Source organism: Phocoena phocoena, chromosome 5, assembly GCF_963924675.1.
Source record: "Phocoena phocoena chromosome 5, mPhoPho1.1, whole genome shotgun sequence".
Classification (NCBI taxonomy): domain Eukaryota; kingdom Metazoa; phylum Chordata; class Mammalia; order Artiodactyla; family Phocoenidae; genus Phocoena; species Phocoena phocoena.
In genome coordinates, this window is record NC_089223.1 from 48215315 (window position 1) to 48240801 (window position 25487).

The following is a 25487-nucleotide window of genomic DNA, read 5'->3' on the forward strand; positions in this document are numbered from 1 at the left end:
TTACTTTCCATTTACAGTTATTACAAAATATTGGCTCTATCCCCCCTGTTGTACAATGCATCCTTGAGCCTATCTTACACCCTAGCCATGCTTACTTTCATTTTCTCTCTGTCATCTATTAATCAGCCATCTCAGAACAAAATGTGACTTTTTGCGACAGAATGGAAAACACATCCAAAGCTTCATACGGTATTACTCGGTATCCTGGATAAATAAGAACTCTAGAAAGCCAAGACCTCCAACTTTTATCCTTCTTGGGAGATAAAATGGTTTGACAGAAAGCGAAAAGATTAAGCAGCTGACCCACCATCTTCCAATATTTTCTGGACTATTTTCTTGATTCTGGGAGCTTCTGGGTCCAGACAGATTTTCTTCCCATTCTTCAACATTGCTCTGCAAGAGAGAATAGAATTATCCGAGAGCATCCTGGCACACTATCAGAAGGGATCCAACAGTGTCGGTAGGGATGGAGGTGAAGGGCTTCCCTAGTGAGGCAATACTGCAGAAGCAGAGACTTACATTACTTCGACTTTGGTGCAGTGGGGTCCTGCCCTGATCACTTCCAAACCTTGGATGTTCCTGGGATGAATGCCAGAGGTGGTCTTCACACATGAGCAGCGAAGTTCAACGTACCGCCTTCTATCCATACTTTTAGCTAGGGTAGAAGGTGTGATTCTATGAGTGGTCATGATTATCTCAAGGATCTTCCCTGTTGATGAGTACCTCTCTCACAAGGCCATTGCGAGTCTGATCGGTAAACCTTTAGTAAAGTACCCTAGCAGAATTCCTGGCACATGAGTGCATCGCCTCCATTTACAGTTATTCATATAATGCCTTTCTCTAGTCCCAGGAGCATCAGGGCAGTCCATCCCCCAGATACAGCTGCAGCAGAAGCAGCCTCAGGTGCAGGGAAACAGAGACTCCACCTTCAGCTTTCCCTAAGTTTCTCTTACGTTCTCCAGTGGTGGAGGGAACCAGCGTGGTCAGGAGCAGTGACATCGGCAGCAACACCTGCAGGACAGGAAGTGGGATGGCCCTGGTACAGGAGGAGGTGGTGCTGCCCCTGAGGCTCATGGCAGAAAAGACTGAGTTAGAGTTGTTAGCCTGGGAGTCTGCAGCTAAGTCGCTTTCACAGTCTCCTGCTGTCTTTTATACACACTCCCTCAAGGCCAGTAAGGAGAAAAAGGATAGGGATGGGGGAAGTGAGGGTGTGTGGTAATATATGTGTAAGAGTGGTCAAGTTGTGCCCAACCCAGATAAATGCCAGGCGAGTCAAATTCCTGCTAAATTTCATTTTAAGCATCCCTGCACACTGTCACTGCCCCCTTCTCAATGTCCATCTCCCTTACACATATTTAATACTCTACTTAGGCAAGAACTAGACTGAGATATTACATATATTTTCTTTGTATAACTATGTAATATGCCCTGCCTTTCCTATAATGCAATTGAGAGGCCTTATAGACACTTTACGTGTATCTGAAAGCATAAGTACGCAGCCCTCGAAAAAGAGAGTTATCTTCCCTTTCCGGTTGCCAAGGAAAGCAGATGTTCCTATCTTGGTTGTTGATAAGTATTGGGATTCGTTTGGAGTATGTGGATAAAATAGGAGCCAATTACCATCAAAGTCTCACTTTGCATATTAGTTTATGGGCTTCTTTCTGTCTTCCAAATATATTATCTTTTGTAATTTTATCCAGAAACTAGAAGCAAACTCACCCTCCTTTCTGTTATAAAATAAACTACTTTTTTCTATCATCTGAGTATACCCTAGAAAACAAGACCCAGCAGCTTTATTTCTCATTATTAATCTACTGAGAAATGTATAATACAATTCACTGTAAAAGATTCATAACCTGCAGACGCATGTGGGATAAAGCATGCAAGCTCCTCTTCATCATTACTCCACATTCCCGGTCTCCGATGGTAACCACTGGTAACAATTTGGCACTAGTTTTCTATTCTCTCTACATTTATATACACACATATACATATACATAGAGCCACACACATAATATTGGGTAACTTTTTGGCAAACCCAATTCATAGAGATAAACATATAGAGAGGTAGACATAGATTTTTTAAATATAAATGGGATTATTATATAGCTTTTGTCCTTCAAAAATATGTCTTCAGCATCCTTGCATGCTACCTCAGTGTCCCTTTTCCCCATTCTTTTCAATGTCTGCATAACATTCTATAGCATGGGCTCTTGTTGTTCAACTTCTGTCCCATTGGTGACCTTGAAGGTGTTTCCATTTTTGAACTTTTATATGAACGGCAGTAACATCTTTATTCCTCAAGTCTCAGACACCAATTAAGGGTCTTGATCTCAAACCCTGCATGAAAAAGCCCTGCAGCTATGCAGAGATAGACCTGCACATCACATACTGGCTTGCATATGCTATTGTCTGGATCTCTGCCCCATCTGTGAGACCTGCTTCCTCAACAGGACTGTACACTTTTTTTAAAGGTTTTTAAAATAACGTTTATTTCTTAAAAGTTAACATGTGCATAATAGGAAACCGAAAAACACAAGAAGCAAAAATCAGTCATCCATAATCACAAGCAGTTTACTGTTTGATGCGTCCTTCTAAATCTCCTTTGTGTATCTACACAACTAAGCATCCATTTTTATGTAATTCAGATTTTACAGTTATGTATCATGCTTTTTCCCACATCATGAATATTTACCATTTCAAAGTCCCACAGCTATATGAGTATTTTTATAACCAAGAATACACTACAGCAACTCAATCTGGAAGGAAAAAAATATAATCCTGCCTTTCTTGGCGATAAAAATTTCATAAAAAACAAAAATGGCAACAGGCCTTTAGACAGATATTGGCAGACTTATGATTAAAATACTACATTCCCTTAATGTTAAATTAAAAATGAGACATAGCACAACAGAGTACACAAAGCATAATGCTTCTAAGAGGATTCATTATCTGATCTAAACAATTAAAGTATTAGCAAGAAGGTATGTTTCCATTGACTTACTTAACAATATATTCCTATAGCACAGCCAAGAGATGCACACGCAACAATGGTTATCATCAAAATATAAATATGAACACATCCACATACATCCCTCCCTTTATACTTCCTTCTGCCCCTCTTCTGCCAACCTAATGAAAGAGTCCTGACGTATATTTCTGAGACGGTTTAACCATTCCATATCCAAGGTGCTGCTTTTTAAAAAAAATCAATTATAACAAAGATATTTACAAATTGGTTAATTCACTAGCTCTATTTTTTTTTTTGCGGTATGCGGGCCTCTCACTGTTGTGGCCTCTTCCCGGACGCGCAGGCTCAGCGGCCATGGCTCACGGGCCCAGCCGCTCCGTGGCATGTGGGATCTTCCCGGACCGGGGCACGAACCCATGTCCCCTGCATCGGCAGGCGGACTCTCGACCACTGCGCCACCAGGGAAGCCCACTAGCTCTACTTTTGATCCTACATCGTCTCCTCTGATCATCTAAAAATCTTAGATGTTGCAAAGTAAAGAATGAACCTTGTCCACAATAAACATAGGTACTTTACAAAACTGCTCATATAGCCTATGGTTATAACCTAAAACTGTCTTCTAGACATGGAGATATTAGCCAAGAGCCCTTCCTTTCACCCTTCCTCTTACCCTCCCACCAGCATTTCAACGACTAAGTACAGGACTACATCTAGCTCTAAGAAGTGGATTAACATATACACTCCCAGAAGGCACAGCCCTTCCTAAAAAAACAACAAAAGAGCATTTATAAAGGGATTATTTTACTACCTCTACTTTTAATATATTTTGGGCATTAGGACTTGTTTATTCTTTAATGCACAGCAATATTAACTGAAATGCACAAGTAGTACAATGGTTAGACAATCTGAACATCTAGACTCATGGGCACAGAACCCCCCTCTGTACACTTTTGAATACAGAGGCACGCCCAAGGTTTCTTTGAAGGCCTCATGTTTCCTATAATGTGTAAGGTAACACAATATACAGTAGGTCTTAGCTAAACAGTGTTAGTGAATAAATCAATAAATACGTATCACTAAAGGAAAGTTTCGTTTTCATTTCTAATCAGTCACAATTCTCAAATTAGACTTCACATGGCCCAAAGTACCTGTGGTATAAAAAGGTGATTTGGAAGGCTGGGCAAAAAGGATGAGGCCCCAGACACAGGTTGTCTTCCTCTTAAAACTGTGTCCAAATTGTACACAATATTCAAACTTCCCATTTTCTTTTTTTCTCATTTATTTATACCTTTAAAATTTTAGAAGAAACTGTTAAAATATTAAATGTATAAGATTACTTTTTATCAAAAGAATGACCGCAGTAAATGATTTCCAACTTGTAAAAAATTTTAAGCCAATTTTTCCTGTTTTTAGCAGTTACTGACTATGCGTACTGAGGTTCTTATTTCCTGTTTTACAATGTATTCCTTATTTTTCTCCACCCCATTTGTTTTCTTCTTATAACTTACAGTCTAGCAGTAGAACATACTAAATTAACCTGATTTTCCACCTCTCCCAACCCCAAAATTCATAGTCTAGCAGGTAAGCTTAAGGAAAATCTTAAGCTGAAAAAGATTAGTATCCTTCTAAGAGTGACCATGTGAAGTGAATTATAGAAAGAATTTCAACAGGAAATAGAATCAGGAGAGCAAACTTCCTCCTGGTTCTTCCTGAGTGATGACGGTATAGCCTTTCCCCATTATTGTGATTAAACTATTGCTGATTCACAAATCAGATATGTTTGTATTCAACCATAAGGTCAAAACCATTTCCACAGCAAGATATAAAGTTTTTTGGCATTATTCATCATATCATTCTTTTTCTGTCCATCCCACCTCTCCCCTCTGCAACACGTACTGTTTACTATATCTGTGAGTTTCACTGTACGCGTCTTCCCCCTCCCCGACCCCCATACAAACACTATCCACATTTCCTTCCTGGTTCACTTACTAAGATTAGTCAGAAGTTCCTAGTCCTTTTGGGGAAACTATATGGAAAGTCTTCTGAGCTAATGATGCTACTTGACTTAGTTGATACCAGGAAAGAGGTAGGCATGTAGCACAGGATCATCAACTCATTGTCTTAATCAACAAGTGTATTTTGTCACAAAAGACACATCGACGGCAAGGTTTGTGAGGAAGTATTAACACATTTCTTGAGTCACTAAAATTTCACAAGCCTATTAGTTAGCGTGTGAGGTAAGTAACGTTTTGCTAGTATTCATTTCTTCAATATGTATTAAGTATCTACTATGTGCCGGGCATTACAAAGTCTCCTTGCTGTGTGACTTAGTCATTTAACTATTTCTTTTTTAAAAGTGAGATCTCAAATATTTGTGCAAAGCAATGGGATATAAATACGAATTTGCTATTTGCTACTACTACTATTGTTAACTGCTATTACTGTCACATGCATGATTTTCTTGGATTTCCATGAAGAGAAACATAATACTGACCTGAATAACCTGGCTATACAGAAATGGGTAAAAAATATTTTAAAATCAGTTATTCAAGCAAAAGAAGTTACTTTATGCAAAGTTATAACTTCAGCGAATGCTAGAAAATTAGTGTCAGAGGTTCTTGGGTTTAAGAATAACTTGACAGCTTTTTATGACTCTTACTTTGTCACCCTGGGTTTTTTTTTTTTTTGTGGTAAGTTACTTTATCTCTTTTTCCTTTAAGTCATTGTCTTATAAATAGCAGTGTCATTCAGGAAACTAGCAAGTTTTCTAAGACTCAGAACAGAACTTATCTGTTAGCTATTTTAAAAGAAAATATCTAGAGACACTGGAGGAACATTAGCCTTTAAAATTAAAACATATATTAATTCTGCATTAATTAGAATGTTTTGAACTGACATCTCCTAAATATGAAGGGGATAAGCCACTGCCTACAAATTAGTAATAAAGCAACCAGTACACTAGGGGCAGGACAGGAATAAAGATACAGATGTAGAGAATGGGCTTGAGGACACGGGAAGGGGGAAGGGTAAGCTGGGATGCAGTGAGAGAGTGGCATGGACATATATACACTACCAAATGTAAAATAGATAGCTAGTGGGAAGCAGCCGCAGAGCACAGGGAGATCAGCTGGGTGCTTCGTGACCACCTAGAGGGGTGGGATAGGGAGGGTGGGAGGGAGGGAGACGCAAGAGGGAGGAGATATGGGGATATATGTATATGTATAACTGATTGACTTTGTTATAAAGCAGAAACTAACACACCATTGTAAAGCCATTATACTCCAATAAAGATGTTAAAACAACAGCAACAACAAAAAAACCCAATGGGTACAGAAGATCCTAGAGATGATAAAATGGAGGGTCAGTTTGTTAAAGCGCTTTAATCAATAAATTGAAATACTAGCCAACAAAAGCTTCCCTATGAGTGCTGAAATCTAATGTCTTCTGTATAACTCTGAGTGCCCAAGAGTGATCCAGACCTCAAATACTCTGGCACTAATGTAATTGAGGCTGTATCTTATCCAGGGGTGAGGCATGGTGTGGGGAGTGGAGGGAGAGGGGGGAAGGTGAAAGAGCTGATGGGGAAATATCTTCCTGGGTGCTGTTATACAGGAACAGTGCAAAGTTTTGCAAGCCTGAGGATTTTTATTTTAATTATATTGATTGTTGCTATTTGTTGAACATCAGATGCCTGGCCATCCTTTTCTGATCCTCTTTTACTGCATAACAAGCCAACTCCAAACTTAGTGGCTTACGGCAAAGGTTTGTAATTTCTGATAACTCTGTGTGCTAATGAGGGGTTCTTCTGTTTTCATCTTGCCTGAGCTCACTTGAGTTGGTGTGGTCAGAGGGCAACTGGAACGGCTGAAAAGTCCAAACTGGCCTCTTTCACGTGGGAGGTGTTTCGTGCTGGCTACTGGCTGAGATTTTTGCTTGGGACACCTTGGTCCTCCTGTTCGTCCTCCTCTTTTAAGTAGTATCGTTACATTTGTCATGAATAAATGAAGAAGGAGGAAGGAAGGGAGCAGGAGAGAGAGAAAGAGAGAGAGAGAGAAGGAAGAGGAGAGTAGGAAAGAGAGAAAAAGACAATGAAAGACAAGAGCCTTCCACCCTCCTCCCTTCCCATCCCGTTTCCTTTCTTCTCCTCCTCCTGCTCTGTCCCTCTCCTCCCCTCCTCGCCCCTCCCCAGCCCCAGAAACCATGATGCACCTCCAGGATGCTCTTTCAGGATCCTCTGGAGGGTGCACCACAGCTTTCTTCCTTTGCTGGGAAAGATGGCAGCAGATCACGCAGAACAAACGTCCCTCCTGGGCATAGCTCACCGCCTGAGGGCGCTGTCTCACCCAAAGCTATGCTCACTCCCCAGGGGTAGCCCACATCTAATGGCTGGCCAATGAGCAGATTCAGAGGTCTGCCTCCTTGCCAAAATTCAGAATAACTCTGCAAAGCCAGGCCAGCTCCAGAGCTTCTCACAGGGCCACCCGAATCTTCTGTCACACAGCAGCTCTTCCTTTGCCCACCGCTGCTTGCTTACTTCCTGACAGATGTTAATTTTTAGAGCATTCCTCAAATTTCCTGCATGCAAATCTCCTCTCAGAGTTTGATTCTAGGCAATGCCACCTAAGACACTATTGCTGTCTCCCTCTCTCTCTCGAAATATCTAGTTCCTTTTCATTCAGCTTTCAAGAAAAGCTTTGTCAGAGAAAACTGAGTGTATTTGCTGCCAAAAGACCTTCCCTTAGGTTGAAAGCTTCTCACCTTTGTAATCGCCGTATCATAAGGATCCTGCACAAGGTCCAGTATGAAACAAGATTACCAATAAATGTCGATACCAATATTTGATGGATTAATGTTTATAAGAAGGGAAATACATCATACATCTTTATATTGTTGCCACATAACTGACAGAAAATATATAGAGAACATGAATGCATTGTTTCCAGAAGCTTCCTGAAAAAGACTGGTGGAAAAAAAAAGATTTCTTAGAAGCACTAAAAATTAATCATTCACACATAGGTATAAAGAATGGTAATACATATGAGAACAATTAACAGTGCTTAAATGATTGAACCCTCAGTTTTCTCATTTAAAGAGGAGCTTGAATTAGGAGGCTTGAGAAAGGAACTAACATTTATCAAGAAACTACTTTGTTCCAGGTTAGTCTTTATTGCCTGAGAGATAGATATTATTGTACTGCTCTTACAGATGAGAAAACTGAGGGATGGAGAGGCTAAATAAGTTGCCAAAGTCACGTAGCTAAAAATACTCAAAACTAGACTTGAAATGCAACTGCTTTGACTCGCACTTCACCACAAACTACAAAGAAATATCACTGGCCTCTCTTGCTGGAAGTGAATCAAATCAACTATTTTTCTCTTTGTTCAACCCAAGAGGTGGGTCCGAAAGAATCATCACACATTTATGTGGTAGTGGAAACGCATCCGTTAAGAACACGGATTTTTCAGAGGGCAGGGGATGTTCTTGCAATTTCTCAATATTTAAGAAATTGGACTCTAGACTTTGTGGAAACAAAGTTTTACACCTAAACTCTATGTCTTGCTATGTCATTATTTCACATTACATATTTAAAGTATGAACAATCCTTGTCGGGAATATAATATTAATTTTGCTGACTAAAAGCCACCGAGGACCATCAGCCAAAGTCAGAATCATGTGCACTGATGGCTCTTAGTAGTCAGGGAGGCAAATCGAAATCCCCAGGCGCTTCCTCTGTCTGGTAAATTTCTCAATGTGTAACATCCAGGAAGGACTTTTGAAGTTATGAACAACCTGAGAATTACCCACAGCAGCTCTTTTCTTCATGCAAGAATTAAAACTATGATAGAAAAACAAAGCCACTAGTCATATTTTATCATAGATCCTGTCATATCTTCAGGAACTGAAGGATTATGTAAATGTGTCACACCCAGAGGCAAACAAGAAAGTCTGGTAGAATGAAGGGCATTGATTGCACATTGAAAATTGTTTGGATTGGGGGAGTAGCATAGAGTAAATTTTAGCTGAGCATTTGTTCAATTCCCAGTGATTTCATATATGAGAATGAATTTCAGAGGGATAACAGAGCGAATATAGTATTTAGGAATTTAGAGGAGGAAAATAGAAGGTATATCCTTAGAAGATGTTCATTAGATTAATTTCCCTCGGATATGTTAGTCTTTGAGTTTGCTACTCGCAGGGTCAATAGTAACAGCAGGATTGGTGAGTAGTAGCTGTCACTGAGGTTCTTGTATAGGTTATACTTTGGTAATATACTGTGATCTATTTTATTTGTAGAACAGCCAATTATGACATGAGCATGACAAATATGATTTCAAGACTATTACAATAAGGTCTTATTCTATGATCTATAAACAAACTAAACTTACTAATCTTGCTTCTGGGAAAAACAGACATCTTGAATTATGATAAACAAGTAATCAGTAATGTTTATTTCTTCACATAACTTATGTTTTGTCCATCCCAAAGGCATTTAATACGCTTTCATTTGTTATTATCAGGCACTTAATGAGTATTTTGGGGGCTGATACAATAAATCAGGGATTGTTTAAAACACTGAAATTTATAATTCAAACATTTATAGTAACTGGTTTGTTTTTTTAGGATTAGTGTATAACTTATGGGTTCAAAGGGGAAAAATGCTATTTGAGAGAGCAATAAAATACCATAGAAGTTTAAAAATTTTTTTTTAAATTTGAGGTATTTTATGATTTTTTATATTGTTGAAAAAATTGTCAGCAACCTCATCTCTTTGAATCTACTCTAGGTTTTTTCATATCTTTGTATCTCTCTGTTTCTCTCACACATACATTCTCTCTCTATTACATAGATATATTAATATGTAATAATAGAACATTTATTAATCTAATTGATATTTGATATATATGGAAAGAGATGAAAAGATATAGAATAGCTTAGGTTAGATATAGATATGTTAATAATATATTAGCATATATTAATAAATACAAATACATGTTAATATAAGCATATATAACATAATTAATCCAATTGGGGGATGCATGTATGTATACTAATTAGATTAGTCTCTTTCCTTTTGTTTTCTCGCTCTTCCTCAGAATGAGCTATTCCCATGAAATTGCTATTTTAATACCAGAGAGACAGTGGGAATTGTTTAGATCACTTATCTTTTAAAGCACCTACTATGTGCTAGGCACTGTCCTAGGAACTGAGGTGAACATCATAAACGTAGCCCTGCCCTCATGGAGCTTACAGGGAAGGTGGAACAGACACTAAATAAATGACCACATGTACATAGTCTCTATAGGCTCTACAGTCATGTTGGTGACAAAATGCTATGAAGGGAGAGAACAAAATTCTATGACAGGATATAAAAGGGACTTTAATCTAGTGGGGGGAAGGGTCAGAGAGGCCATGAGTGACATGTAAACTGGCCTTGAAGGAAGGACGGGAGTTAGTCAGGTGAAAGTGAGGGGTCAGTGTTACAGGCTGAAGGGACTGCACATACCAAAGCTCTTGTTGGATTGCTTGTAGGCAAGAAAGAGAAAAGAGGGTAAAGGAATTAAAATTTATTCAGCACCTACCATGAGCCAGGTGACTGATTTTAGGACACTATCTGACAACCTGAGTTTCAGGAAAATTTATTAATTCATTAAAGTTAACCTGTATCAGGTATTGGGGATGCGGAGATGAACGAAATATGGCAGATGCTCTGGGAGAACTCTGAGTAGAGTAGGGTAAAAACCCTTATAAGCAAGTAAAAGTAATGCAATGTTGGCTATTCACATAAATTCAAATATTTAGAAGATACTATGGGAACATCAAAATGGAAACCACGAGTTCTGCTGGGAATGCCAAGGAAAACTTCATGAAGGAGGTGTTGATTGAACTGAGCTCTGAAGGATGAATAAGCTTCCTCCTATAGACAGAAAATGGGAAGGGCCTTCCCGGTAGAGGCCCTACCAAATGCAAAGACCTGGACCTGGAAAGAACTTGCCCTGTAAGGGAACTAAATTCTTGACTGCAAAGATGCTAGGGAAAAATGCAGTTGAAGTAATAATCAGGAGTCATGAAACAGAACCTAATTTGTCATACTTTGTAACTTGTATTTCATGTCTAGGAAACAGGCAGCAGTAAAGGATTTAAGGTAAGGAAGGCTTATCTATTTGTGTTTTCTAAAGAACCCAGAGATCGTTGGTGCTGTGAATAAGGAACTGGAAGGGGAGTGAGCTTGGAAATAGGTTGAACTAATGCAAGGACATTGGGAAATGAGGGTCCTCTCTGCTAGCCAAAGAGGAGAGTGGTTAATTTTTACAATAATGTAGAATTAAAGAGGAATGACATTTTTGTAACAGTACAATAAAGAAGAAAGAACTTGGGCTTCCCTGGTGGTGCAGTGGTTGAGAGTCCGCCTGCCGATGCAGGGGACACGGGTTGGTGCCCCGGTCCGGGAAGATCCCACATGCCGCGGAGCGGCTAGGCCCGTGAGTCATGGCCGCTGAGCCTGTGCATCCGGAGCCTGTGCTCCGCAACGGAGATGCCACAACAGTGAGAGGCCCGCATACAAGAAAGAACTTGAGTAAATTTTTTAAATCTTTTATTGTTTTTCCCAGAGAACAAAGGAAGTACCATAAACCATTGAGACCACATTTAACAAGTGCAATTTTAACATAGTAAATGTGATGCATATGTAATTCTTTGTAACAAAATGGTCAAAACCTTTAAAAGATACAGTATAAGCGTCTGCAAATCTTAGCAGGGCAGTGCATTTTTTTTTTTTAACTGCATGATGAGTTTATATTCAAAGAGCTCAAATATGTTTTCAGAACTTTCAAAGTATAAATCATTGTTAAGTTTGCCTTTACTCTTTCTTTTTTTTAACATCTTTATTGGAGTATAATTGCTTTACAATGTGCCTTTACTTTTAAGAAACTAAAAGGATGTATTTTTATAAAAACTAGAAATAAGGAATTTACCTAGTTCCTAGCTTCTTCATCAATCCAAAACATATACTTAGAAATATAATACTATAGATATAATACTCCTAATAAACTAGATAATAAATACCATAAAAATCAAAAGTTTAATGAGTAAGTCATGACATTATGCCATACTAGGAAGACATCAAATATCTAAATGTATAGGAAAATAATATATTAGTCCTTATAGAACTCATACATTTAGAAATTCTAAATAAGGAAATATATTCTACACAGATAACTGTATAATACATCCAGATTTCTAATGCAATATAACTTAAATAGCTAACCAGGGTCAAGAGTAAGAAAATTCTCTAACATATTCCTCAAGAAATGATACTAAAGTAGTTCCTATTTCATGAAAGGGTGAGAATAACAGTTTATCTCCGTATATAGCATTCTAATGAAATATCATTCACACATTAAAGACACAGTTTTTCCATAGCACTATAAGAACTATATTCTAGAAATACGATAGTCACCTTGAAAGATTAACAACCAGCGATTCTTGATTCACAATTTAGTTAATTGCCAAAGATTTCAGTAGCATAGCAGATAAAATAACAGCAAATAAGGAGCAGGAAATACTACGCTAAACACACCATAAACTGAGCAGAAAGCTGCAGGGACAAACATAGTTTCCCTCCTCTCATCTCTCTCTTATAGTGGGGAATTCATACAGAAACCTAACTCACTGGAGAAAATTAGCCCTTGCTTCTTGTCTTCACTGGGTCCAGAGATCCCCAGAAAACTCTTCGGCTGAAGAACTGGGCAATTTTTCCAATGCACGGTCCTTTCTCTTAATTTTTCTTGTTTCCACTGTTGGGAAAAGAATTACATCAGTATAACCAAATTTCCACACACCTGTCTACCCCAACTTGTTTTCAAAACACAGTTGAGGATCAATAAAAAGCAAAGGGTGGGCTCAAGGTCTCCAGTAACAACAACAACAACAAATACGTCTCAGCGGTGAGTTCCGTGTAACCTCCTAGGCAATTACACATGACATTTGTGATAAGGGTTTTCCCGGGACATTCTATAACAACTTTCGCCCCTTCTCCCGAACATCCTTTTTTTTTCTAAGCGTGGTTGCCAAATCCCACGCGGAGAATAAGGACTTTGAGAAGTCCGCACTCCAAGAGACATTCAGAAATCAAAAAGATCAAGGTGACAGGTACCTGTCCAACATTTTCTGGATGACCTTCTTGATCAGAGGAGCTTCTGGGTCCAGACAGACTTCCTTTTTGTTCTTCAAGGTGGCTCTGCAGAGAGAAAAGGAGGGTGCGCCCATGAGCTGCGGGGGCTGAAGTCAGGGCTGGGGAGACATCCCTCTTGCCAAGGTCACAGTGGACAGCGCCGCGCAGGAGGACTTACACCACTTCCACCTTGGAGCACTGCGGTCCTGGGGCGATCACCTTCAGATTACTGACCATTTTGGGATGAATCCCCGGTGTGGTGGTTAAGCACATGCAACGCAGCTCTCTCACTATGGCCGCGACAGGACCCGCTGGGGTAGAAAGAGAGACACGGTTATGGGCAGGTTGCTGGGAGATCTCTTCCCCAGCCAGTCCGCCCTGGACATTTCCCCACGCCCGGGGCGCCGCGGCCGCCTGGCAGGCGGGGCCACTCCGCCTGCCCGGTGCGTCCGACTGGCTGTGAGCTCTCACCGCTGGCGAGGGGCCCTGGCGGCGTCAGCAGCAGCAGCGCGAGCAGCAAGCACAGTGAGCCCGAAGGGCCGGGGATGCGGGCGGCGTGGCTGGATAGGAGTCTCATAGCGGCGAAGAGACTCAGCGAGAGGGGTTCAGGAGGGAGAAGGGGTGGGATTTGAAGCTCTAGAGCACCGTGACTTCTTCGGGTCCTCCGCATCCCTTTTATCTGCACTCTCTCCCTCCCGGCAGGAAATTCAGTCTTTGGGATGCCTGGGAAATTCCCCGGACTGAGGCGGGGCGGGGTAAAGGGGGCCGAGTGGAGCGGGGTTAGTCAGTGGGGTTTGGGGAGGGCGGCTGGGAGCCGCTGACTGCACCCATTCCGCAATGGACGAGTCAGCTCGCCCCGCGGTGGATGGAGTTCTGCGCTGCTCCCGCTGGAAGTGAGAAGCAGTCCTGCGAAGACTTCATCCTCGGGGCCAGCCTGGGCTAGCGAAAGCCAGCTTCTCCTGGGGCACAGAGTCTTCTCAGAGATGCCCGTCGTCTCCATCTAAACAGGAAGACTGGGAACAAAGTAGCCCGGAGGTTTGACTTTAGAAAGATTTCTGAAATTCCTTTCTGATTATTATTACTATTATTATTCAGGAAATGGAAGCCATGATTAAAACTGCGCCAAACTGCAAGACCTTACACTCCTGCTTGCAGGCAGACCATTCTAGGTTCTTCAGATTAGTTTATAATTCTCTGGTCTCCAGCCCGCGTTAGAAGCCAAGATAAGACGATGAAAGTACCTCTACTCCCACTTGAAGTCAGTGGGAGGAACAGGCTCCAAAATCAAGTCTACTTACTGGAAATCCTATACTTCGTTTTGCAAACATGAGTGTCAAGGTGGTTTAACAAAAATCTTCAAAAATCACCCAGCAAATTGCCCTGGGAAATGATGCCTTGTTTTGCACAGATCAATACACTATGGAAGTGGAAGATGTATGGTCTTGTTTGGGGGTGGAATGGGGAGGGGCGAGTGCAGACTAAAGCAATGCCACAGAGCCCAGCCTCTTAGCTATGGCTCCAGACCTTCCTAACTCCACGTGTAATTGACCCAAGTTGGAGAAGCTGTGGAGTCTGATGAGTTTAAGTGGCTCATCTGGAAGTTTGGTTCTAGGGATTTGAATCAATTTGGCAGCAAGACAGCACCCACTCTGGCTTCGTTCCAACAACTTCATGGGAGGGAAGGGTGACTCACACACACACATAGGCTTCTGGAACCATCCAACTTCTTGATCAGTGGTGTGGCCAAGCCTGTTTCCACAGTACTGTTCTAGCCAGAGTGAGCCCACAGCTGCGCCCTGAACCCGAGGTGTGAGGTAGCTTCCAGCTTCCTCTCTTTCTCTCCTCTGTGGAAGCAGTTAGCACTGTGAAGTTTTAACGGCTGGGTCTTTCACATGTCTGACTCCGTGGCAGGTGTGGCAATGATGTTGGAATGGCATGTAGGCTTTTTTTTTCATGGAAATCTAACTAGATCCTATTTTGGATTGTTCTCAAGACTGTTGTCCTCACAGTTGGCCAGCCAAGGCAATCGGTAAACATGATGGCAATTAGAAACCAGTCATGGAACACAATTCTTTTCCTTGTCTCTCGTGACCGTGGAACCTTTTCTTAACTCCTTCACACATCTTCCTTGGCAGGACATCACCTCCACTGGTGAGCAAGAAGGAGGTGTCATAGACCTTTAGAACTTTTAGTCCAGAAGAAAACTTTAGAAATCCCCTAGTTGAAGAGGGCTGAGAGGTTTGGCCTCACTTTGTGGGAAGTTAAATGGGAAGTTCTCTATCCTGCACAGCTGCCTGATCCCATCAGCGTAATATCTGACTCAACGAATACAATCCTTCATCCTTCTGAGAAGTGGTGATCTGGGAAAATAGCCTTCAGATTATTATTATATATTGCCTTTTTAGACATTAGACTGTATCTAAAGACAAAAGCCTCACTGATGTGGATAAGATAAAATTTCAAAAATGTAACTAAAAATCTTGGGCAATTATATTCAATTTAACCTCAGGGAATAAGCCATAGTATAAGATTTTGTGGGGGAAAAAGTGTGTAATGACTCAAGTAGGTTATTGACTTTTTATAAGTGTGTATGTGTATTATGTGTGTGATTGTGTGTATGTGTGTTTAGGTTCCAAATAAGCTGTTTTAAATATAAAGGAACTTGCGAATTAGTTTTGGCACCCAATGGTAAGATCATAGAAGGGTCATGAGATGTGACTTCCAGTTCTTCTGGACACTCTCCTTACAGATGTGCATGCTTCACCTGGTTTGTACCCTGAATCAACTTACCATAGGTTGTTTACAGAACGTAAGGCAAAAATAAATATTTCTACATCTGGCAAGCAAGTAATAGGAAGTCCCCCCTAGAAATTAGCTGTTGGGCTGCCCAACCTAATCAGGAGGCAGCAGGTAACTTAATCTGAGTTCTGATTGAAATCATTTGGGTGCATTGCCCATGTCTGGTTCCTGTCTAAGCATCCCTGATGTAGACCTTGTGCAAAGACAGATAAGAATGTGGATGGTCCAAAGACTCCCTGCAGTTGACAATGACACCAACTAGGAGGCAGAGCTCTTCAAAAGTAATTGCTTCTTTATTGTAAGTCTAAAGGGAAGCCATTTGCCCTGCCTGCACTGTGTACAGGTAGTATAGAAAGGCACTGTGTTATTTTTGTCCCAAAGTATAACAAAACAATCCACAAAATGACATCCTGATAGCCTGAAAAGTTGACTGTCAAAAGCAACTCAATTTTAGTCATAATACCACAGAGTAATGTAAGAAGAATTAAAACATTCTTGATGGTTTGCAGCTCTGAAAACACTTTCATGTTCATGATGTTTTGAGCCTCATCTTGATTCTTTGAGGCAGGTAAGAAACATTTTCCTCTCCTCACTTTTCAGCTTGGGAAAGAAAGGCCAGAGAAAGAGTTAAGAAGCAGAAAATCCAGGATTGGAAGTCAAGCACTGGAGAATCCACCCCAAGAAATTTTTAATGGTTTCCAGATTACAAACCGCTTTCTTCACAGTACTGGCAAATACCCCGTGGCTCTCCACATCTGGTTAACTTTACGTTACCACTTTACTTTATTGCCCAATAATCATATGTTAAGGTGTTGAAATCCACAGTCTATCTGCTCCTGGACTTTGAGGTCACAATGATGTCAAACATCCAAGAGGCTTTCAGGTTAACCAGCCTAATACTGTCACCTGCTTTCTAAGTCCTTCTCTTTCTTCAAAACCAAAGTCTTGTCTTCTCTGAGAAGGTTTATTCTGACAAAGCCAACTGAAATGAATTCCTTCTGCTTTTAGTCCTTGAACAATCAATGTACTTGTAAAAACTCTCTCCTGAGACAGAATTGATTATTAATTACTCCATAACTTTTGTTTTGTCTCTCCTAAGTTAACCATAAACTTTAAAATCAGCACTGGGGATTTCCCTGGTTGTGCTATGGTTAAGAATCCACCTGCCAATGCAGGGCCACGGGCTGAAGCCCTGGTCAGGGAAGATCCCACATGCTGCGGAGCAACTAAGCCCATGCACCACAACTACTGAGCCTGCGCTCTGCAGCCCGTGAGCCACAACTACTGAAGCCCACTCCCATAGAGCCCATGCTCCACAACAAGAGAAGCCACTGCAATGAGAAGCCCGCACACCGCTATGAAGAGTAGCCCCTACTCGCCACAACTAGAGGAAGCCCGTGCACAACAATGAAGACCCAACTCAGCCAAAATTAAATAAATTCAATAAATAAATTTATAGATAAATAAAAAAATAAACAAAATCAGCACTGATGTCCTATATTTCTCACATGACCTCCCATAGGTTCCAAGTTCAGTAGCAAGCAGTTCATGAACATTTGATGACAAATAATGTTAGCTTTTAAATTTTGTAGTGTACTTTAAATTGCAAGTGGATCTTAAAGTTAAGGAGGAAAGAATCGGGTGGTTTACTGTCATTAATCATTTGAACTTATCTATTTTGAATTGGCTTTCCCAATGTTGGAAATTTTTTCTTGACTATTCTTAGGGACTGTTCAGATGATATTTTCAGTCTTTGGAATCTGAACCATTCAGAAGAATGTTCAGAAACCAGCAAGATATTTGATATTAAAAGAAAAACTATATACGACTAAGGTGTCAACCAAAATACATGTTTTATGTGACTTAGAGATTGTTGGAGATAAGTGATAAGGGAAAATTCTGATTAGGTTATACTGTGTTGAATGGTAACAGTGTGGGAATGTTATTCTAAACTGATCTCTTCCAACAAATCAGAGAGGCCTTTAGTGATGTGATTTAGTATATGACTTAGGCCTTTTCAAATATTTTTCTAAGTTTCTATTTTCTCTTATATCCACTACTCTTTATATTACCTTTAAGAAATGCTGTATATTGCAGTAAGAAAAGTAGTGGACGTATCATTATCAGGTTAAGCACATCAAAGATATCAGTATAAGAGTTTATCAATCAATAAGAGTTTAAGTGGAAAATAGAGTTACTTGCTTGCATGCAAAAGAAAAGGAAAAGGCCAGTTACTTTTGGCTTAACTTTGCAATATCGATGCAGTCTGTCTCCTTCCATATTGGGTTTGGCAGCCTTATGAAGAAGGGGCATCATTTAGGGAAGAACTTTGCTTCAAAGTTGTCCCAGATTTACTGTGATATGTCAGGAATGTTTTCTCCCTTTTATTCATTACCTAATTTTCCTGCTACCCATTTCAGATTAAATCTGCTTGAGAAGAAGTAAATGAATGAACTTTGAGTCTAAACTGAGCTAGGCTCTTACTAACCATAGGTAGGTTTTTCCTTGCCACCTCCTGGGTGTAAGGGGTAGCTAGTTATTTTTGTTCAGCTGTGCAAGCCTGGCCTGCAAAAAGTTTTCGTTGACAAGAGATGATAGATGGAAAAAAAAAAAAAAAGGAATGAGCATTAATGTTTTAAATGTTGCCAAAAGCCTTGGGCTTCTCAGAAATGGGAAGTATTCATTACTCTCTTCAGAAATTTAGTCTGGGCTCAGCAAGAAAAGAAAATCTTTCAAGGGATTAGCTATCTTAAATAACTTTTTCTGAGAAGTCATTTGTCTGATACTACAGAGGTCCTTTGTGGAAGTTAGACCTCTAATACTGTGCTTAAAAATGATCATTTACTGTACTGTTTTTGAATACCGCGATCTTCATAACTTTTTTTAGGAGAATATCCACTTCTACATGAACTTATGGTGTCTTTCATTCTCATTTAATATATATTAGAACATAATTGATTGCTGTTTTAATAAGGATAATTGTGATGTATTTATATGTGTGTGATTAGCTTTCCATGATGGCTTGAAAATAAAATCATAACTTAGACTGAGGGAGTAAAATCCATGAAGGAAAGAATTGACAAGCTGGACTTCATTAAAATTAAAACTTTCTGTTCTGCAAAAGACACTACCAACAGAATGAAAAGTCAAGCCACAGACTAGGAGAAAATATTTGCAAAAGATATATCTGATAAACGATTATTGTCCAAAATACCCAAAGAACTCTTAAAACTCAACAATAAGAGCACAAATAACATGATTAAATAAGAAGATTTTAGCAAACCCCTTACCAAAGGAGATATACAGATGGCAAATAATATGAAATATTGAATATTATGAAAAGATGCTCCACATTATATGTCATCAGGGCAATTCAAATTAAAAAACAAACAAACAAAACACAGTGAGATACCACTACACACTTATTAGAATGACCAAAATCCAGAACACTGACACCACCAAGTGCTGATGAGGATGTTAAAGAACGGGAACTCTTATTCATTGCTCTTAGGAATACAAAATGGTATAGGCACTTTGGAATACAATTTGTCAGTTTCTTACAAAACTAAACATATTCTCAGCATACCTTCTGTCAATTGTGCTCCTTGAGATTTACCCAAAGGAGTTGAAAACTACGTCCACACAAAAAACCTGCACACAGGTGTTTATAGCAGCTTTGTTCATAATTGCCAAAACTTGGAAGCAGCCAAGAGGCCTTTCAGTAGGCGAATGGATAAATAATTATATATCCAGACAATGGAAAATTATTCAGTGCTTAAAGGAAATGAGCTATCAATCTATGAAAATATATAGAGGAAACTTAAATGCATATTATTAAGTGAAAGAAGGCAATCTGATAAAACCATACATACTGTATGATTCCAATTATATAACATTCTGGAAAAGGCAAAACCATGAAGACGGTAAAAAAAATCACTGGTTGCCAGGGGCTGAGGAGCTAGGGAGAGATAAATAGGTATAGCACAGAGGATTTTCAGGGCACTGAGAATACTCTATGATATTATAATGATAGATACCTGTCATTATACACTAGTCCATACCATAGGATGTACAACACCAGAGTGAACCCTAATGTAAACCAAGGACTCTGAATTACAATGATGGGTCAATGTAGGTTCATCAGTTGTAACATATGTACCACTCTGGTGCGAGAATGTGATAATGCGGGAGGCTATGCATGTGTGGAAGCAGGGCATATACAGGAAATCTCTATACTTTCAGTTTTGCTGTGAACCTAAAACTGCTCTAAAAAATGAAGCCTATTTTTAAAATTTAAAAAATTTTGAAAAGAATAAAAGATGTTTTTTCAGCCATGAATTGCTGGCTTACCTAGATTCCATTTGTTCCAATGCCACTAACCTTCTGTGAAATCTTAACTTATCACTTCTTTAAAAGAAAATACCATTTTCTTCTCTATATGATGAGTGAGAGGAACAAACAGGATAGCTATGAAAACTTTTTATGTTTTATGTTTCAAATTGAGATAAAATTTACATAGTGAAATGCATACATCTTAAGTGTACAGTTCAAAAAGTTTTGAAATATGTAAACAATTAATCAAGATATAGAACATTTCAACTTCTCAGAAAATCTGTGCTCTTTCGCATTTAATCTCTTTCCTCCTGAGGAAACCACTATTCCTATTTTTAGTTTTCCTATACTTGAATTTCACATAAATGGAATCATTCAATATGTACTCTTTTGTGCCTGGTTTCTTTGGCTCAACTTAATGTCTATGAGATCCATCCAGTAGCATATTCCTTTTTATTCAATTGGCTATGCCTTAAATAATTCAAATGAGATTCAGTTGTACAAATATACCAAAATTTGTTCATCTATTCACCTGCAGACACTTGGATCATTTTCAGTTTGGGGCTCACAATTTGACTATTATGAATAAAGTGGCCATAAACATTATATAAATATTTTTGTGTGTTCTCAGAATAAAGATGGCCATAAATTATTGCCATTCTTCACATTGAAATGTTGCATCTATTTTTCATACCCTTGTATCTGACCTGTTTCTGTGACTGGTTTTTACTTTTTTAATTTAGCTGTACAGCATGTAGGATTTTAGTTCCCCGACCAGGGATTGAACCTGTGCCCCCTGCAGTGGAAGCATGGAGTCTTAACACTGGATGGCCAGGCAAGTCCCTCTGTGATTGCTTTTTTTTTTTGAGAAGGCTGCGCACCACAACGAAGAGTATCTCCCGCTCGCTGCAACTAGAAAAAGCCTGCGCGCAGCAACGAAGACCCAAAACAGCCAAAAACAAATAAATAAATTTATTTATTTTTAAAAAAAGCACAGGTATTTGGGTCCGCATCTCCTCTTTAAGGTCTTTATTTTTTACACACACACACACACACACACACACACACACACACACACTATTTTACTTTTACAAGAGAGAAATAACCTGACACCAAGCATTGTAAATGGATGACCACAACAAAAGCAACAATGATTGCAATTACCAAACACGAAACACACTCATACCATGTCATAATATTGACATTCAGTCCAGGAATCCTCCACTGTAACAGCTCCTTTACTTTGCAGGGAAAATTGATTTGTATATTTTTTGCCTCTGAGTCCCTGTGGGATTTTTTTTTTTAATTCAGAAAGTCACAAAAATTATAATCATCCTCATCAGTTCACTCAGTCCCACGTAATTAATTTTTTTTATCTTGATCTTTTGTTAGCACTTTTATGAATTCATCAGTTTTCCATTAGAGTTCTGAAAATGCTTCTTCATTCAGTTCAGCAGTATAGTCAGTTACCAGAAAGCTGTACTTGTCAGAGTCTTTTCCATGAATTCCTTGAAGATGAAGCACTTTCATAGGAACATTTTTATGAAAGCATCAGAGCTTTCACAATTTGTACTACCAGAACTGTCTGTAAATGACAAAAGACTTAAAAATGACCACGGTTAAAGATTTGAAAGATTATGAAAGTTCATAATAGTACAATTGACAAGGAAATTTAGTTATTTCTGAGATACACATTTTAAAGTAATAACTAGAATTATGACATAACATTATACCGGAAATAGAAGATTTTTAGAAATTTCATGTAATGTCTGAAACATTTATATTAACATATTTCTATACAAATAACCCAAAGAAAGTTTAGTATTAGTTGCTTTTTGTTTTTGTTTTTTTTTTATACTGCAGGTTCTTATTAGTCATCAGTTTTATATACATCAGTGTATACATGTCAATCCCAATCGCCCAATTCAGCACACCACCATCCCCACCCCACCACGGTTTTCCCCCCATGGTGTCCATACGTTTGTTTTCTACATCTGTGTCTCAACTTCTGCTCTGCAAACTGGTTCATCTGTAACATTTTTCTAGGTTCCACATACATGCGTTAATATACGATATTTGTTTTTCTCTTTCTGACTTACTTTACTCTGTATGACAGTCTCTAGATCCATTCACGTGTCAACAAATGACTCAATTTCATTCTTTTTTATGGCTGAGTAATATTCCATTGTATATATGTACCATAACTTCTTTATCCATTCGTCTGTCAATGGACATTTAGGTTGCTTCCATGACCTGGCTACTGTAAATAGTGCTGCAATGAACACTGGGGTTCATGTGTCTTTTTGAATTACAGTTTTCTCTGGGTATAGGCCCAGTAGTGGGATTGCTGGGTCATATGGTAATTCTATTTTTAGTTTTTTAAGGAATCTCCATACTGTTCTCCATAGTGGCTGTATCAATTTAAATTCCCACCAACAGTGCAAGAGTGTTCCCTTTTCTCCACACCCTCTCCAGCATTTGTTGTTTGTAGATTTTCTGATCTGTGATTGCTTTTGATCAATATAATTCAACAGAAGTGATGCTGTGTGACTTATGAGTGTATATCTGCTGCGTCCACCTTTGTCTTCTGGAATGTTCCCTCTTGGAACCCAACCGCTATGCTATGAGAGGCTCAAACTATGTGCAGAGACCACATGGAAGAGAACCCAGGCACCGCAGCTGATATCCCCAGTTGAGCTCCCAGCTAAAAGCAAGTACCAGTGTACATCCATGTAAGTGCTTATCTTGTGCATTCCAGCTCAGCCAAGTTTCAAAAGATTGTAATTCCAGCTATATGGAGCAAAAGAACGACACAGATGAGTTCAGTCAATTCAGATAATCCTGAGACAAAAAAGAGTTTTTTGAAGCTGCCAGATTTTGAGATGTTTTTTACACAGGAATAGATGGATAAAATAAATATTTTTATTTTTTGGATAAGTACGTAGGAGTGGAATTGCTAAGTCATAGGATATGTATATATCTGACTTCATAAAAATCTTCTAAATTGTCATATTCCCACCAGCAAAGTAAGAGTGCTCCATTTTTTTTTTTTAATTTTAGCTTCTGGCGGAGACATTTAGTGATAAATCATTGTACTTTTAATTACTATTTCATGATTATTAGTGATGTCAAACACCTTCCCATGTGCTTTGCTATTTGTAAATTTTCATTTGTGAAGTATATTTTCAAATATTTTGCCTATTTTGTTTCAAATTGGTTTGCATATCTTTTTATTATTGATTCATAGGAGTTAATTATATATTCTAGTACAAGTCCTTTGACTGATAGATCAATGTATTGTGACAATTTTGCCAAGTCTATAGCTTAAATTTTAATTTTCTTAAGAGTGTCTTTGAGGAGCAGAAGTTTTAAATTCTGATGGAATTCAATTTACCACATTTTTCTTTAATGATTACTAATTCTTTGTATGTCCACTCTAGGAAATCATTGTCTACTCCAAGGTTGAAATATATTCTCCTGTGTTTTCTTCTAGAAGCTTTACCCTTTTAGTTTTTATTAATTTTTAATTGGAGTATAGTTGATTTACAATGTTGTGTTGTAACCTTGGTAACCTTGGTAACCACATCTGTGACTCTATTTCTGTTTTGTAAATATGTAATATTTTTTATATATTTTGTAAATATATAAATATATTTAAATATAAAATATATATTTAAATATATATATATAAATATATAAATATACAAAATATTTTGTATAATATTTTGTAAATATGTTCATTTGTACCAATGTTTTAGATTCCACATATAAGTGATATATGATATTTGCCTTTCTCTGATTTATTTCACTCAGTGTGAAAACCTCCAGGTCCATCCATGTCGCTGCAAAAGGCATTATTTCTTTTTTTTCATGGTTGAGTAATATTCCATTGTATACATGTACCACATCTTCTTTATCCATTCTTCCATTTATGTACATTTAAGTTGCTTCTATGTACTGGCTATTGTAAATAGTGTGGCAATGAACACTGGGGTACATGTATCTTTTCAAATTATGGTTTTCTCTGGATATATGCCCAGGATTGGGATTGCTGGATCATATGGTAGCTCAAATTGCAGAATCATGAGCAAATCAATAAGTGATTACTATTAACCACTGAGTTTTAGGGTGGCTTGATTTGTAGTAATAAATTACAAGGATAGAAATGATCAAGATCTTTCTCCTTAGCACTATTTATAAGATCAATTTTATTGTTTCCTGTCTAATTCTACTGTATTATACTTCCCTTGTGTTCTTAGGATAAGTGGCAATTAATCGTGATTATTATTTTTTTAATTAATTTTTATTGTAGTATAGTTGATTTGCAATGTTGTGTTAGTTTCTGTTGTACAGCAAAGTGAATCAGTTATACATATACATATATCCACTCTTTTTAGACTCTATTCCCATATAGGTTATTACAAAGTATTGAGTAGAGTTCCCTGCGCTATACAGTAGGTCTTTATAAGTTATCTATTTTATGTATAGTAGTGTATATATGTCAATCCCAGTCTCCCAATTTTTCCTTCACCCTACCCCCTGGTAACCGTATGATTGTTTTCTACATCCATGACTCTGTTTCTATTTTGTAAATAAAGTTAATTTGTACCCTTTTTTTGATTCCACATATTAAGTGATATGATATGATATTTGTACTTCTCTGTCTGACTTACTTCACTCAGTATGACAATCTCTAAGTCTGTCCATGTTGCTGCAAATGGCATTATTTCATTCTTTTGTATGGGCTTTTATGTTTAGGTATATGGACCATGTCAAATTAAATTTTTGTGAATTGTTCAAAGTAGTGGTTGAGATTTATTGCTTCAGTTTTTTTCCCATATAGATATCCAGTTATTTCAGCAAAAGTTTTTGAAAATTTTTCCCATTGAATTTCCTAGGAGTCATTATCAAAATTCAACTAATGGTATGTATGTGTGCTTATTTCTGCACTTTATTTGGTTTCATGGATCTGTTCCTCTTTCCTTACACCAGTATCACAGTGTCCTTATTAATGTAGCTTTGTAAGTCTTGAAATCAAATAGTGTGATTCCTTCAACTCTGTTCTTCTTTTTCAAAATTGTACGGACAGTGATAATTCCTTTACTTATCTATATAAATATTATAACAGATGTGCCAGTTTCTCCAGAAGGAGCTTGTCAGAACTTTTGTTTGACAGTACTCTGACTGTATATATCAATTTGAGGAGAATTTTTA

General features: G+C 38.4%; 2 protein-coding genes across 2 annotated transcripts; both read right to left on the bottom strand.

Annotated features, from left to right (window-relative positions):
• Nucleotides 1–290: 290 nt before the first annotated feature.
• Nucleotides 291–1074, bottom strand: PPBP (pro-platelet basic protein). The gene is made up of 3 exons (XM_065877529.1): nucleotides 954–1074; nucleotides 520–655; nucleotides 291–393 (listed from the first exon to the last, which is right to left on the bottom strand). The coding sequence occupies exons 1-3, from the start codon at nucleotides 1072–1074 to the stop codon at nucleotides 291–293; spliced, it is 360 nt and encodes a 119-aa protein (XP_065733601.1).
• An 11672-nt stretch (nucleotides 1075–12746) lies between these two features.
• Nucleotides 12747–13719, bottom strand: LOC136123563 (C-X-C motif chemokine 6). The gene is made up of 4 exons (XM_065877862.1): nucleotides 13614–13719; nucleotides 13321–13453; nucleotides 13125–13208; nucleotides 12747–12765 (listed from the first exon to the last, which is right to left on the bottom strand). Exons 1-4 carry the CDS (start codon nucleotides 13717–13719, stop codon nucleotides 12747–12749), a joined length of 342 nt encoding a protein of 113 aa, XP_065733934.1.
• Between the last annotated feature and the right edge of the window lie 11768 nt (nucleotides 13720–25487).